Genomic DNA, 18,090 nt, shown 5'->3' with positions numbered 1-18,090 from the left:
GGACGATCGAAAATTTAGTCGGTTCATTTTTCGAGAAATGAAAAAAACATGCAAATTCAAAAAATTAAGCAATCCAATTCAATTTAATTTAAAAAGGGAAAAACTTATACTTTTTAATATTCTCAAATGTAAATATGTTTTTGGGGATAATTTTCGCGATTTCAGATTAATATTGAGCATTTAATGCATTGCTGTTGTGGCTCTGTAGAATTATTACAGCAATTATTTTTAAGGATACTATAAAAAGTACATTTTAATTACTTAAGTTTTCAAAACCATCTTGTGTATAAGCAAATGATGAAATATGTACTCATATATAGGAATAATTCAAACAATTTTTTTGTTTATTTCAACAAGGTGACAAGAATCAACAGTTAATAAAAAAATATAATTATGCATATTTGTCATAGCGGAAAGTAATAACTCGAAATAGTTACTCGACTAGTTTTATTGAAAATAAAATAAGATTATTCTCATTTTTCAACGACTTAATATGGCTTAAATTTTCAATACCACTTATTACAGATAACAACTCTTCGATAGCTAAAAAAAAGGCCGATGGTACTATAGATTGCCCCAGTAACCCGCGCCATACCTAAGTTTTATGGCCAATTCGTAAAGCACACTCGGTAATGAGACATGGCACGTTCTGTCTCCTGTCGAGTATGCGCAAAGTGAGAGTCATTAAACTAATTAAAATAAATCAAGCAGACAGTTAAAGGAGCAATGCGAGTTATAAACGTTATACAAATTGTCAGACGTCCAAATTAATACTCGTTTCATGACGGTGACGCCTTTGTTTTAAGGAAATTTATATTACTCGATATAAGGGACGTCCCTACTTAGTAATCCGTGATTATAAGCCTTAGCAAAAGGATCTAAGGCATATCACTATGCGGATTTATCTTCATATAAATTAGTATTATTTATTGAATGATTTAAGTAATGGTTATAATTTAATAGAAGATAAATATGATAATAAAATTTAGCCATAATTTAATGGTTTCTTTTTTCATCGTATTGTAAATATGTGTTAGTTTCAAAAACAATATATTTGTATTATTTAGACACAGATGCACGAAAATTTATTTTTTCAAGTACATACTACTAAATATTAAATATATAATAATCTTACAAAAAATACAAGCCGGATTGCGGGAGTCATATTCTCAGCCTAGGCAGCGAATATATATTATTTATAGAAAATTGTATTCATAAAATCGGTGTACCAAAATCAATAACGGATGATTAAAAACGATTCAAATACAAGTTTTGTACTTATAATAGCATTTGAATTTAATAAAGTATAACCATACTTCAAAAGAATGATAAACTGTACATAACCAGGAATTCAAAATACCGCCGATTCGCGTGTTTGCTTTTACAAATATTACAACGTTCCAGATAACAATGCCATAAATAAAAAAAATAAAAACATTTATAACAAATGGATAAAAAACATGCCAACTGTGTTCAAATATTAATGTTTTTACACATCTAATGGGACTACGGGTACAGATCCGCGTGCCTTTAAAACCATATTTATAGTATTATTTTCATAATTTTTACCAACTGAATGAAAAAATACTTTAAGGTTATACTCATTTAATTATGGTTTGATTGAAATACGTTTTAAATTTAATAAATTTCCGATAAATAAAACGATTGGTTCCCAAATTTTCAACAAAATTTACAAAATTCACTGAGAGATCAAAGATTTAGGTTATGAAAACGATCCGCACGATTGTATAAGGGATTGGAAATAATTGATGACCTAAAATGATAGACATATATTGATATTGCTCAAATAACTTTAAGATATATAGAATAATCACTTTTGTAAAATACTAATAAAATTTAACGAGATCTCTGTTTCAAAATAATGAAAATATTGAAATCACTTGTTTGGTGATTTTGAGGGTTAAATATAACCAAGGGATGACATTTAAACTCTTGTAAACGTGTTGTAAATTCAAATAGCGATTGATGACCTCCGTTGATAGATTCAACAGACATAGTGTGTTCAGTATATAGAGCAAGGCACCGCGGGCGTCGCGACGCTACGGGTCTCGCGCAGCGACTCTCCGCCGTAGTATAATATAAACATTAATTAAAACCCGCGTGGAGCCAACTGCAATATTAAGCGGGATTTGTGGCGTTAGTGAATAAAGGCGTTCGAGTATTAAACGGCTCGTGTAAGCGACTGTTGTAAATCTAATGAGCGAGTTGTTTGAAATTGGATATTATATCTGCTATTAAGACGATCTCATCAGAACTTGGAAGATATGAGAGTTTTGTGGTTAACAATATTCCATTCAGAGCTAAAATTTTATGTCAGTGACGTTTTAGAGCTATGAACGAGATCTCAACTATTAGCAATTATCAAAAGTTTTATTAAAAAAGTAAAAATCATGTTCGTTGAATTTATATATGTTTCATTATAAACGTAGGTAAAGAAAAGGTTATGCCATTTTGGAGACAATTTAGGACATTTTAAAACAAATGTTACTTCAATTTAAGTGTCTGTTTTTAACATTAAAATAATATAAATTAAAGTTAAAGTTCTAATAAGAGATATTTTGAGGTTATTTTTCTATCAAAATAAGGCAACCCTAAAAAAATACGTGGTTTCATTTTTTTAAAACGTGTGGGATAGAGGTAGGATGTGCTAGAAATATATTAAAAATAAAAAGGGTTGAATTTGTAGTAATTCTTTTTAGTGTGTTTCATTCCCTTATTGTATTTATTTTGTTTTAGGGATGATGAAGGTTCCTATCGAATCCAATAGCCCTTGAAAGGGTAGTTATAATAATAATAATAATAATTTGGATAATTTGTATAGCGCCATTTTCGTAAAATACTACCTCAAGGGCGCTTATAAAGACATGGATAATAATAATAATAATAAGATGATGATGATTATGATATAAAAAAAATAGATTAAAACGTCGTCAATCGATCTCGGGCTGTCGAGTCTGGAGCGGGGAAAAGATGAGCCGACAAATTAAAACGCCTTCCTCTTGATCCCGCGGGCTGCAGAATGGCCAAGGTGTTGGGCAGGCCGACTTCCCGAGCGATGGTCGTCACGCTGGAGGGCAGCTTGTTGATCTCCTCGTCATTGTGGATGGCCAACTTCCAACTTCCAAACTAGCAGTTCAAACGGGACTTCACATTTATCCTCTTTTGCCGCCTTTCCGTGATCCGACATGATGGTTTTGTCTTTGAGGTTTTCCGCTTTCGCTTTCATACTAATGGGAGCTGGCGCAATTAAGGTATTTAAGTTTGTAGTTCGATTTCATAAAATTTAACCGTTTAAGCACATGTTCTCAGATTGGTATTATCTTTGCACATTTTTATTGCAGTCATTTATCCCCGAGAAGTTAGGGGTTTCGGATGAATACACTATGGTCGTAAAGTACCCTTAAGGGACGAACACAAAGCACTTTTTAACGCCAACTTGCCACATGTGTTCATTCGGCACAGATTCTTAGAAATACACTACACCGTTTAGACCAGCATTGCTATATTGAACGACGCAATGATATTATTGATGCACTTTCATCAGTTAACAGCTAACCTTTATAAAATTATAACTTTTAACCATTTCAAGTTAACACCAATCACAATATTTATAGATGAGCAAAAAATTGTAGACTTGAGATGTAAATGTCCGGAGAAAATTAAATAAATGATGGAGCGTGGTTCTCTCAGCAGCCGCGTCGGGCGCTCGAGGAACCACACTTACTCAGATATATTATACCAAGCAAATGAGAACGGAAGCAAACAGGGTTTAAAAGGGAAAACCAACCAAAAGCTGTATTCGTATTTCAGGATTACTTTTAAATTACAGTACGTCTATTGAAAAAATAACGGTTAAATAAATATAATTTTATAATGAAATATGGCAGAAATAATCATTTTTCTTATATAGAGTGAGGTATTAAGATTAAATCCGTTAGGGGAAATATTAATGGATTTAATCTTTTGGGATAGAGATTTTAGGTACGAGTGTTTACGTAAGTCATGGTCTTAAATGGTTATATGTAAACACGGGAGAAAATTAAGTATCCTCTGTGTGCAAGCACTGTAATGGGTGGTAAGTGAAGGGGGTTTGACTCTCTCAAAACAAATATCCGCTTCTGTTAGTTGCGGCGGGAAACTGGCTAAGTCTTCAGTCGCCATACGAACGTTTGTAGTATTTGCACTAGAACTTGTGTCCACAAATGTTAACTATCGGGAGAGAGAGTGTGTAATATTGTGCTAACATGTCGCAAAAGAACGGTGAGAGGTATTGAGGTGTGAACATTTTCATTAAGAGAAACCTTGAGGATTATTATGCGTAAAAATCTCAGTTTAATAAATTTACCCTTTGCAATCCTACATATCAGTTTACACAAGCTTTTTTGAGTACTGGGGCCTTATAAACTTCAATTTTGGTGTATTTTTATGAGTAATTTTGAGCGGCCTAGTCATTGCTGCTATTTTATTTATCCTTCTTACTATTCTTCCTCCATTTTCTTTCCTTTCAAGCTGTAACTCTCCGTCTTGAACTCCTTTACTTACTAAAGCTTTATTATAACAGATGCTGTACCGTGTGGTGCGGATGGAGATAAAAATATTTTTTTCTTATATTATGATGGAGTAAAGATAAACCTATAGAAATCGAGTCGTCATTTCTGTTTTGTTTAAAATACAATAAAAATTTATGTATTGTACTAAAACACGCCTGTTATGACAATCAACTATCAGTTTTTTTTTATAATGATGATTACAATTTAAAAGCTTAGAGTAAAACTACTAACATGCTTATAAAAATCGAATAGTTTTATTTAAGCTTTTACGTTTGCTTGGAGTTGTACGAAGAATCAAATTTTATATGGCACTTTGTATAAACGTACGTTTCTGGAATTAGATGGATAGAACGATTTTCTAAGTGGTCATGGCCCATAGCCTTGACATATTTATATTTAATGGATTTAAAGCAACCAAAATTTTATTGTTATAGACAATTCAACGAAAACATTTAGATATCTTTATATTTTACATATATATCATAAACATATGTAAAAAAGGATTTTATTTATTTTAACACAGATTGACAGTGTCAAAAGCGCATCTAAAAAAGTATTTTCATTTACTTTAAATTCAGCTTAATTAAAATTTTATTTAAAATCATAATGTATCATATTTGTATTTTTTTAAGCAAAACAAAATCCAATTAAATCGAAATCTTAGCTTTTATAATCCTTTGTAATTCAAAACATTATATCTTTTGAAACATATGATATTCAAATATATAAATTACATATCGCTCACTCCTTTCAAGAACGTCATAAATCAAAAATCGTCAATTTTCAGTTGTACATGTTTTCGGAATGCCCAGAAAATGTACTATATCTCAGCAAAAAAAGCATATTTTTTACTTAATATTTACCCGCTACAGGGCAGAAAGTGTTGTTTTTGCATTTTGAAGAAAAGGTATTGTTTAATTATTTTTTAAATATACTGAATATTTTTCGAATCGAGAAAAAATCTTTGGGTTAACCTAAAAAGATATGTTGTACAGTAAAAAGTTCAATAAGTGGCTTGATATTTATTTTTAATACATTGTGTTATATTTTGAAACTTTAAAAACGTTCTCCTGAAAAATCAAGTATTTTGATCTATGACGTTCTTGAAAGGAGTGAGCGATATATAAAGATTACATGTATTATTTTGTGAAAACAAACAGGATATATATTAAGGATTCAAATTGTAACGAAATAATAACAGTAAATATCATGTGAAGATTTTTATTATATTCCGTAGGGGCTAAAAAAAGATTTTCATGTTCGTTTCTCATACACATTATTAGAAATTAATATTCGTAATTGAAATAGATTTTAAGATCATTTTCTAAAACAAAAATATGTTTCACAACATATTTAAATATCCAAATGTTACGGAACGTATTAATTGTTGGTTCCAGCCGGATTAGAACTTAGTGCAAACATTTTATTTCGATGATAAATGCACTGAACACGTTTTAGGATGTAAGTTAGTTTATTTGCTGTACTCGTTAAGTTAGTTTCCAGAGTACGCCAGCATATCCCCAACTGTTTATTGCACTTTGTATTGTTTAGCGGAATATGCCAAGTAGACAGTAGTATCGAAACTCAAACGGAAACAATTATTATTCGCTTCTAAATTTCGTGTAGTTGTGTAGTTATCGGAACACGAAGTTGAAACTTGATAATTAATACAAACATTACTCAGTGGTTTTGCCATTAAAATATAAAAATAAAAACAAAAGATACCAGATGATTTGTAAATAGTCAGATTACAATATTTGCAAAATATTTTGCCGCACGATAAAATCCTGCGTACATGCTTTTAAATATATTTTTTTTTTTGTAAATTTTACGAATAATTGTTTGCGGCAAGCGCTCTGCAAAAAATACAGAAATGTCCATCACAGTCAGATTTTCCGTCAAAACAAAACAATAAAACATTCAAAATAAAACACACAAAATCTGAAAAGCTTTTCAGTTTCTGAAAAAGAAGGTACAATTGTTTTCATTTGGATGACGGCCAAAGTCAAGCTGATAAAACTGTCAGAAGTGACGTATATCCTGGAAAATAAAACTTACTCGGGGACTGGAATAATATCCATTCGATGTGAAATATATTTTTATTATTACAGCATTCAAATAAAACCACGGAATCATCAAAAAGCAATTTGTATAATATCTCGTTTCCATGTTTACTTAACTGAAAGAAACATATGATTGGAGATTTTAAAATCGGATATTTATATTTTTATTAAAAAAATATACTAATCCAAAAATTCAAGTTTTAAAATAATACAGAAACATATTAAAAAATTAAAATACATACGTTATTTTGAAAATGAAACATTCAGCAAGTTGATAATGCGAATGAATAAATTTTATCATTTTTGTTAAAACCAGTTAGTTTTGATAAAACACACGGTTAAGCGTAAACGACGTGTGAAACGAGCTTTGAATGTGTTCGTGAAGAGCCTTTGGGAATAGTACCATCGAATGCTTTAAAATCAAAGAAACATCAATCGCACAAACATTTAATTAAATACCTTAAATCACTCGATCTCTTATCTAACATGGTCGGCTGATAACAAATACCCTTGTAGGAATTCTTCGCTAGTCCACTTACATCATTTTCATCAAAATAACACTTCACAGGTTAACAGCTGTGTCGGGGAAACGTACAACATGTTTTATTATTATTTATTTTCTTAATATAAAGATATCTTATAATGTTATTCGGTATCTTAAAATTAAGAAACTCGTTGATTTATTTACTTTTAAAACTTGTATTCCTTTGAGCACTTTTTTATAAAATTGTCCTGAAAATTAATTTTATTTTCGGTACGGCACTTTTCGAAAATTAAATGTTAAAATTGCTTCTGTAGGGTCACTTTTTCCAGTAATACGGAAAATGAAAAATTAACAAAAGAAAGGGAAAATATATTTATTTTGTGGTAATAAAGCGTGATTATTTTTTTCGTTTATTAATGTGAAGAAATCATTTTTTTTCCTAATTGATTATTCCGAAAATAAAACATTGGATATGTCGTGTCAAATTACACACCGTCCCCGATGGGAGTACGCTTGACACGTGGGGATAACGATCAGCGGTTCGAGACGCGGTCCAAGACAACCCCCGACGAAAGTCAACAAAAGACGGTCGCACTCGCGGGAAAATCGGCTTGGAAATTGGACGACGCGTGGGCGTGCGCTTCGCACGGCGTCCGCGCTAGGACTGAGCGGCCGGAGCGGTGTCGCGGCGGGCGGCGCACGCGCCCCATGCGACAGGTGGCGGAGGCGCCCCGCGGCCGGCTCCAAAGTGTTAAACGCGTTTGCATAATGAATGTGACCGATCAGGGGGCGAATTATTTATTTTTGGGATTCGGCATCGAATCAATTTCGGGATTTCTTCATTTGGGACGGATATTAATCAGCGTTAATTCGGGACCGGAATCCGTTTGGCATACGCGTTGCAAGAATTCTTTGTCATTAAGCCGATTGTTTATGTATTTGAACAGTATTTTTTTTATTTTTGTTTCTTTTATGTCAAATAAATCGACATATTTCTAAAAGCCCAATACGATTTTTTTCGTAGACATAATTATACAGTTAAAGTCATATTTTTCCATACAATTTGGAACTGTTAACTTTATGATAATGATATTACTTGCAATGCAAGTTCGGGATATTATTTTTATAAAGAAAGTAGGTCATTTTGAAAATTATAAAAGCATTATTTTTGGTTATGGTTACATATTTTAAAATGTTTTATTTATTATCAACAAAGTAAGATTTCTAAAGTATGATTGAAGTTTGATCAAATGAAGAAGAAAATAAAATTAAGGATTCTGATAAGGAGTTGATCAACGTTCGTTTGATGAATTATATTACTAATAATTAAAGATCCTCAAGAAAAAAAAATATTCACAAGAATTCTATTGATTTCATTAAAAAAAACAATTATCTCTAGGTTCTTGCTGAAGTTAAGGGTATAAGAAAATTTTTATGCAATCTTGTCATAAAAACATCACAATAAAAAAATCGATATATATAATATAAAGGCATTCAAATGTAGTTAAATTAATTAATTATCACTTAAATTAAAATGGAATTCCTTAGATGAAATAATGATTTAGAAAGTGAAAGAATTATGTAAAATATATTTTAGTTTTCAATGAAAAGGTTATTTTAGAAAAGTTATTTATATGAAACAAAGAATTCTGAAATTTAAAAAAAGAGACGTCAAATTGAAAAAAAAAGGAAAATGGTATTTGGCTCAGTTTACAAAACAAGATAGACGAAACAAAAGACCCATTACAATTTCTTAATTTAAGCATAGATAAATTCTCTAGACATTTTTTTTCACAATAGAACACGTGCTTGTACATAATACGTTATAATCGGTAAAAAATTGCACGTTTTGTTTTAGCTATGGGATGTAAAGGAATTTTGAACTGACAATTTATTAATAGGATATTAACAATAGAATAATGTTTGAATAGAATCATTACAATACTTTCCTTATCATTCACTGTTCATTTTGTAAATAGAATACCACTTAAAAACACAACTTAAATACTACCAGTTTCGGAAAAACCATTCCATCATCAGGTGAGCCACAAGCTGATGATGAAATGGTTGTTCCGAAACCGGTAGTCATGAAGTAATGTTTTTATGTGGTATTACACAAAGTGAACGATGAATGATAAGGAGAGTGTTTTATTACCAAACCACAAAATAAAAGCTTTTAATGCACAAAATATTTTTTATCAATATTTAGTAGAGTAGAGAAAAGTGAAAATGGATTATAATGAAAAAAGAAAATATTTTTCGTCAACTATATCAAAAAAGCACATCACTGAAAGAATACAATTGCAAATGGCTGACTAAGATAACAGTGCATTAATCTATTAGATACTGATACACTTGAAAGTGATACTTACGCACTTAAAAGTGGTATGGTAGTGACACGTAGTATTGTTTGCATGCTATTGTAGTGATTGTCCTGACGAAGAGACGGGTACCTCTCAAAATCGGTAAACAAAAATCTCGGTTAGTGGTTATATACATACTAATATTATTATCATTTTTAAAAATAAATAAAAAAAGGTAAATGATTTAACAGAGAGTACAACTTTAAATACTTATAATATTCCATATTCTTCTTTATCTACTACATGTTGAGATGATGAGGAGATATATGAACGTGAAAGAGGTGAAAAATGTTTGCAAAGACAGAGGGGTGTGACGTTGTATTCAGTCTGTCTACCCCTGCGGGGAAGCGGCGTGATTATTAGTTTATTAGTAAGTTAATTTACATATGTTGAGATACTTCCGCAAGCAAAAAAAACATTGAAAATGATTTTTTTTGCTTGCGGAAGGGTTGAACGAGATTTATTATCCAATATTATAGATATTATTCGTATTGTTTTATTTGTCTAAACTATTTAGAAACTGGATTTTTTTTTAAAATTTTCTAAAAGTTTTCAAACCTTTATTCAAAATGATATATCAGTAATTATAATTTTCACTGATCAAATTTGCTTCTATAACACACACAGAGTGTTTTTTTCACTCCAGTGCTCAGAGATAATTGGGATAATCTAAGAGTAAACCAAAGCGAAATACGGGGAGTAAAATGGTAACTAGATCAGAGTGCAGACCGGAAGGGACAATGCGTTAATTCTCGCCAACCGGAAGTTCGTGAGGGTGGAAAAATGGCTGTGACGTCATGCACTCTGGTGTCCCGTTACTCTGCACGTTATTTCGCTATCATGTTTCGAGGATATTCGACACACCAGACCAATATACAAACATGGAATAGTTTAACTTATTTAACCTGTGAATAAAAAAAATTAATGAATGTTATGATTTTTTTTTATCTTACACATTATTTTGAGTGTATCTAAATCTTTGTTTTTAATATTTATTTTTATTTTTTATAAAGTCATATAACCAAAGATTTTTTTTAATATGACATACATAAGTCGCATATAACATATTATTACTTTAATAGGTAATTTCTACAATGAAAAGTAATAAAGAAGTCTGGGTTTGTATTCACTACCTTAACAATCTGCCATAGGCTAGTTTAAGTAATCACTTTATACAGGTGGAAATATAAAATTTCTACTCATGATTTACAACGATACTACTCAAATATCGAAAGTTATATTTATGCTTAAATATATCCTCTTTTCGCGTGCGAGTTATCGGCATCATCTTTAGCAGAGACCTCCATGATATGTATGTGAGATTCTTTCCGAAATATTTAGGTCGTAAGCTTTGTAAACACCCAGACTACCATGTTTTTTTTCATCTATGTTGACATTTCAATTTGAATAATTCAGTGATAAAACATAGCTGTGTGAAATAGTGGTATTTACTTAAAACTCAAATTAAAAATGGATAGATAATACCACAAAGTTTCTGCTGAATCAATTAATGAAATTTGTGAACAAAGTTTAAAACATATTAAAAATGTTGTTCAATTTCTAGAACCTGGGAGGTAAAAATAAGAGACTAAATCAATTAAAAATAAAAAGATGTTCGTACAGTTGTTAACATTTACGAGTATTTCTATTTTTAAAAGCTGTAAAAGCCCATTAAAAATGAATTGCGGACCATTTTTCTGTTAAACGTATCCACGTTTATTTCAGATTGACGGAAAAATAAAATTCAACGTATTCCGTGTCGATTAGGAGTTTTCCGACGGCGCTTCGTATTTTCAGAGTAAAATATAAAATCGGCGCGAGCATGTAGGGAGAAAATGAAACAAAAATCTGTTACTGTCACCTCAGAGGTACGTCTCTTTTGTACGTCTGAATGAGAGAAGTGTCAATAGCTATTCCTCCGGTCCCGGTATAAAGGACTGCAGTACCACTCCAGAAACAGCTACGAGCGGTGAATCGTTAAAGTGCGGCCGGGGGAGGTGAATACTTACACAGAGGGGTAGTTCCGAATAGGGTGGAGGGTAGGTATGACCCCCTCGAGTCGTCGGCAGGGGATTAACCCCCAAACGACGTGACCAAAGTTGCCTGGACGGAGGAATCATTGAATCGTTTCGAGCGGACGGGGTGAATGTCATAATCTTAAGCCGGTCCCCACTTAAGGTTGCACTCATTACGCAGTCTGGGCAGTGTTTATCTATCCATCAAAAACTTTGATTCTTGGCGAAAACCATCACTGGAAAATGAAGAAAATAAACAAGGATGCAGACTATTCGTACATACTAAGTAACTTCATGCTTACAATTGAGTCGGCAATCACTTTGTGGTAATATCCATCTATTTTTAATTTAAGTTTTACTTAATAATTTCTGAAAAAAAACAGGTATAATACTTTTGAGGTATAATAACTATCCATAAATACAAAAAAGTAACATTTATTTAATTTACTGATTTAACAGACATTTTGAGGTAATATTTATCGATTTTAAATTAAAGTTTTACATAGTAAATACCACAAATCATAAAATATATTGATTTCGATGCTATTATTGCGTTTCGATGCTTTTCATATTCAAACACCGAATGTTTGAAAATGATTCGGAATGCACAAAAGAAACAACAGATTTTAATAAAAAATGGTATTAACCTAGTGAAACATATTTTTTTACAACATTTTGAGTGTGTCCAAATCTGGATTTTCTCTAATTATAGGAACATATTTTGATTTCAAGATTCTAAAACGCTTTAAAAAAGTCCAACTAAAAAAACTATTAAACCATCACGCCACTTCCTCGCAGGGGTATGCAGAGAGAATAAAACGCCACCTCAATCTGCTTTTGCAAACAATCTTCGCTTCATCCACATTAATGTCCTCATACGTATTTCATGTAACAATAGTCGCGAGGGATGATATGCATAGATATGTTTATTTGAGGTCATCGGACATCGATAGAAAAAATAACTGGAAGACACGATTTATTGAAGTTCACAATGAATTCTTTATATTAACAATTGAACTCTTAAATAGATAAAACTCCTGAATTAAACGCGCACTCTATAGTATACATAAGGTACATACATGAATAGTGTTTTATCATAAAACCTAAGAGAAATTAGTGCTTTTTAATGTCTTAACTTTAACGCCTAAACCTAACCTTCGACGATGACATAGTAAAATGACGATTCAAGAAAAAAAAATTGATCAGTGTGTTGACACGAACAAAGGAATTATTGATATAATATAATTATGTTTTATAATGTGGAGAAATATAACTCGTTAAGTATTTGAACAAGTATTTGGACACACTCAAAATGTTGTAAATAAATTATCTGGTCAAATTGTAAGCTTAATAATAAAAATGAAAATGGTATTTTCTGGCGTGTGTGTATGATTATAATCCAAGATTCGGACCTCACATACTAATATAAGAGTTTCTGTTTACTAAAAAGCTTCTTTATATCTCACCAATAGATGTCTCTAGTGAAGTTCTAGTGATTCAAGAACAAGGTTTCTAAATTGGTTCATATATATATATATAGCACTTCCAAGAATTTGAGAAGTGTGGTTGTCAATAATGGGTAGAATTGGTAAATGTTACACGTGTGTAAAGTGATCACTTAAACCAGCCTATGACGGTCGTCAGCCCCGTAAATGCCCAGACTTCCATATTCTTGTTCATCTTTGATGAGATATTAAAAAAATAACTCGTAAAGGTTATCATTATCACAATTTCGCAGGTTAAAAAGATTGTTTAAAAGGAGTAAATCAAAATGTGACTGAAATAGTTTGAAACGATTTTATTAATGAGAACTGAAATTTTATTTCATCAGTGATTCGAATCATTTGCAGTAACAGCGTGTAATTAAGGGTATATTATTACAATTTAGAGGCAGTCGTACGCTTAATAGTAAATGTCATCTGCGGTTAAGAGTCCCTAACGATTGTGAAACACGCACCCGCACACCCAACAAACTGGCTGCATTTAAATAAAATATCGTATAACGTTTTTGAAAATAATTTTTAAAATCAAAGCATAAAATTTAAATACATTTTAAATGAGTGCCGAAAGTTTTGTGGTAAAAACGGCTGATTTCAAGAATAATGAAGTATTCTCAATTAGCTTTTTGTAATATTATTGTTAAATATTGTATTTTAAAATACCGTATCAGAAAGTAAATATTTTGAAAGAGTAATTTTTATAATTTTTAACCATCATATTTAATGTTTTAAAAATGAACCAAAATTCCCTTATTCAAATTTTATTTGTTATTATTGTATAAATTACTTGAGGGCATAAATGGCTATCTTACTGTAGAATCATTAATAAATTTATGTAAAAAATGTCTCACAGAGACGAAGACAATAATAGTAAGAAATGGAAAGACTTGGATACTTAGACTTGGAAATAGAAGGACATAAACGGACATATCGGCTAGCATTGAACATTCACTTCGCTTAATTTTGTAAAACTTGTATGAAATATATTCAACATCTCAGAACTTATTACCATGTCATCGTAAACAATCCCTACTAGGATAAATTTCAGATTTATGCACTTCCTTAGACATGAAAAATATTTATTATCTCAATAAATTTGTATGTATTATCTGATTAATGACAGTAATGCTGAAACGAATTTTCCAATTACTAAAATAATAACCATATTTATGAGTTTGATAAGATACAAAATCTAGACTTATTATATGATTTTATGTGAAATAAAAAAAAACGAAAAGATAATAATAACCCTTAAATTTACGATTAATAATATTTAAAATTGTAACTAGTGTTTCGTGGTTTTAATTCAATAACTTGATAAAATAAATAAAAGCGTAGTATTACTTACCATGAGTTTTATGTTACATAGTAAAAGTTTACATCTAGTTCCTTTATTTTAACTTTAGTTTGATGCTAAAGTCTACAAACATTTCATCCTACACTTCTTAATTTTCATGGGTTCAAATAACTATCTTTATTAATAAACTTTATGTTTACTAAAACTAATTTCTTGAACTTGAACCTTTCAAGCAAATTTGTATGTAAAAACATCCAAATTTGCTACACATAAAAATGTGTCACCTTTTCACAAATGTTGATTGAAAAATTATGAAAAAAAAATATATGTAACATGTTAAGAAAAGCATAAAATAAATTATGAAATATGAACATGTGTTTGTTTATATTTTGTTTGAAATGCCTTTTTTGTAATATTATGTTAATTCTTGAACGAGGGAACGAAATAAATTCATTTTCCTTCCGTGATATCTTTTTGTCCATAATAATGTTTGAACAACGATATTGGTTATTCTTAGAATAATACATATTCTCTATCGGGAGTGAATGCGATGGCGTGACGTCACGGAGGGAATTGAACATTGCTGTATGTCACGGTCTTATGGGAAATAATTTTTAATGACGAATGCTCTATGCGAGCTTATCATTACGGGGAAGGCTAAGCGAGAATCGATAATCAAACAAACCGCACATTAGACATTAAAGCTGTTACGGTTCCAAGCGGATCATTATTTTTATTTTTTAATGTAGATAACCTCCTTTACGTAAACATTTGATGGTAGGTGAATAAACTTGAAAGTAAGAAGAATTTTCTGGATTATGAAATGAATTGCTCATAAGATTGTTTAAATTTCGTGTGTGAGACATACTCGTATGCTTATATTGACCTTATAAACATTGTTTACATGTTGAATATTGAAAATAAAGCAGTTGATGTTTTGAAAAACTCGTTTTTTCTTAAGACTCGCCTAATGGACCTTATCTAACTTACAAAAGCTTGTACGAGTACGAGTTTGGATCTCCGAGTGACTTAGCTAATGCTGCTAGTATTAATCCTTTTTCTACCAACTATTCGTCTATCATTTCCGATTTAGCAGTAATATCTTTGATCCTTAGCTTTTTCCTTGATATTATATATCTTTCAGTATATTTTCAAGTATATATTTCGTCCGCAGTGTAATGGTCAGCACGCTCGGCTACCATTCTGGAGGTCCTGGGTTCGATTCCCAGGGAAGGGGGGTCAAATAAATATAAGTGATTTTTTCACTGTAATATTTATTCAATATTACCCTGGACTGGTACCTGAAGCAGAGGGCTGATCACCTTTCCTTCATGTGTAAACGATCAAGATAACACTGCGTTTATATGAAGCAGTGCCCTATGCACCATTGGGGTGCGGATAAGGGTTTTATTATTATATATTATATTTTCAAGTATGTTTCGCTCAAATCCAAAAATCTGCAGCTTATGACTATTACATCACCTTATTTTACATAATCTAATATAACCTTATTTCCAATCAAGGTAATATCGAATTTATTCTGTGCACTGCCGTGTGAGGTAAGAAGAAAAAAATGATATCTATCTTGATAACATACTGATTTCGATTATAATATAATAATTATTGTTTGGCTACGTAGAAATTCTAATAAATTAAAAAAATATATGTAAAAATCAAATATATCAATGTAAAAAATTACTTGTTTTTTTTTTAACATGTTCTCAAATGTTACAAAATAAAACTATTTAATTAATTCTAAAAAGTTCATGACTAAAAAAAATATATTTTAGTAGAGTAAGTCGAACCCTCGAATTCTGGATCAGAGACCGCATCACTTACAACGCAACGGGACGACAACTTGAAAAAATATGAGTCAATAGTGTAAACCATAAAAACGCAAGGGTTATTTGAAATAAAATTTTATTTCTAGAGTTTAATTTTCTTGATATTTAGTTCTGCCCATTTTTTAACAATAAAGATTAAAAATTTAATTTGGGTACATTAAGTAGATAGGATATCAAAATATTTAAAAATTAATTAGATAATAATAATAAAACCCTTATCTGCACCCTAATGGTGCATAGGGCACTGTTTCAAATAAACGCAGTGTTATCTTGATCGTTTACACATGAAGGAAAGGTGATCAGCCCTCCGCTTCAGGTACCAGTCCAGGGCAATATTGAGTAAATATTACAGTGAAAAACACACTTATATTTATTTGATCCCTCTGGGAATCGAACCCGGGACCTCTAGAACGGTAGCCGAGCGTGCTGACCATTACACTACGGAGGCGGACAAATTTAAAAATTACCCGGTATTTTTAAAATTTAAATACCAAATTTAAATAAAGCAAAATAACAACACAGTTTACCCAACACGTTATGTAGGCCATTGCCTTATACTCGTATATACATATATGTTTAGATGCACGAGGATGCAGTAAATGCAAAAAACGCCACTGAAAAAAATTAACTAGCTTACTGGGTATTCGGTGAATTGCTTATCTGGTGTAATAGTCCGTGAAAATAGCAGATGAAAATACTCGAGTGTTCGATGCTCGGAAACAAGTACCGAATACTTTGCATAGCACAGTGGTTATTTAAACTTTGGCCTATAGCCCCATCGGCGGCCGCGGCAGAGCCCGAATTTGACTGGTCGAAACACACGTGAGGTTTTCTGAATTTGGAGGGTACGAGTATTTTAGTTAATTAATGTCGGTGTTTACCGGAATGGGTGGCGGAGTACGTACCAAACGCGCCAGACCGCTTCGTGCTTGTTCATGGGAACTATTTGCAATTACATGTGAATACAATACCTACTAAATGTACTCGCATGCGTACACTAGCGTATGTATCACAAGTACACGATGAAACATAAATTTAATACACTCCCATGTCACAATATATCATTGACCATTGAGTAAAGAAGAGAAAAAAAATAAAACACCACGGCACATGGCTTAAAATTAAAATTTAAAAAATACTCAAAAGCAAAATTGAAGGTGAAGAACGCAGAAATAGAAAACAATGAAATCATTTTTAATAAATCATGTTGAATGTTTTGCCATACTTTAAGTATGTAAAAGCCTTTGTTCACAAATTCTGGGTCTGTCTCCACTGAAGAGTGATATATTGATATATCAATATAAAGAAGAATATGGAATTTGGGTTTTTACAGGGCTTAAAATCTTTCATAGAAAGGTTTAACTTAACAAAGGATTAAGAAAAAAATACTAAACTCAGCCAACGATGGATTCGACGAAGTAGCATGTGCAAGAATGTGTCAATTGGAGCATAAATATAACTTCCGAAATTTGAGAAGTGTGGCTGTTAATCATGGATGGAAAAGTGAATGTTGCACGTGATAAAGTGATAACGCGAACCAGCCTATGACAGGTCATACACCCCGACTTCCATATTATTCTTCTTAATCTATGTTGAGATATCAAATTACTTGTTTTTATTTTTTGTTGATTATCCGAATAATGATACACAAAACATTATAATGAATCCTTGAGTAGCGATACTTGCAGTTAGAAAACTTGAATTGCAGTTTTCATATGTGCTTTACTTTTTTGCCACATGCAGTGTGTAGTTACATATGTAGAATACAAAATACACACGTTCGTATTTGCGTCTCACTGTATTCTGTATGCAGCTCTTCATAACATTATTTGTCAAACGATGGAATATCTGATTTCAAACACTGCTATGCATAGATCGGTTTGTTAAAATGTTGATTCATGCAAGCTCTGAGTAACAGATATCTCGGATACACCTGCAAGGCGTTTGCAGAACA

General features: G+C 31.4%; 1 protein-coding gene across 17 annotated transcripts in view; it reads right to left on the bottom strand.

Annotated features, from left to right (window-relative positions):
• The window catches only part of LOC148303202 (CUGBP Elav-like family member 1-A), a 243,821-nt gene that overhangs the window by 165,442 nt on the left and 60,289 nt on the right, over window positions 1–18,090 (bottom strand). For 6 of the 17 annotated variants that reach the window (XM_088270295.1, XM_088270298.1, XM_088270288.1 and 3 more), the window contains exon 1: window positions 7,323–7,784. The exons of 5 other annotated variants lie outside the window; for them this stretch is intronic. Coding sequence is in view for 1 of the 12 variants with exons in the window: in XM_088270300.1 (XP_088126426.1) it covers window positions 7,094–7,122 (29 nt within the window). In the remaining 11 variants the exon portion in view is untranslated. Of the gene's footprint in view, window positions 1–7,093; window positions 7,804–18,090 lie in introns of those variants that run through there. 6 more of the 17 variants (XM_088270292.1, XM_088270289.1, XM_088270291.1 and 3 more) reach the window with 5 other exon arrangements.

This window comes from Brachycentrus maculatus, unplaced genomic scaffold (genome assembly GCF_059751285.1).
Source record: "Brachycentrus maculatus isolate JH-2025_06_01 unplaced genomic scaffold, ASM5975128v1 h1tg000378l, whole genome shotgun sequence".
NCBI lineage: Eukaryota > Metazoa > Arthropoda > Insecta > Trichoptera > Brachycentridae > Brachycentrus > Brachycentrus maculatus.
The sequence above is the reverse complement of the archived record's forward strand: the minus strand, read 5'-3'. Positions and strand labels throughout refer to the sequence as shown.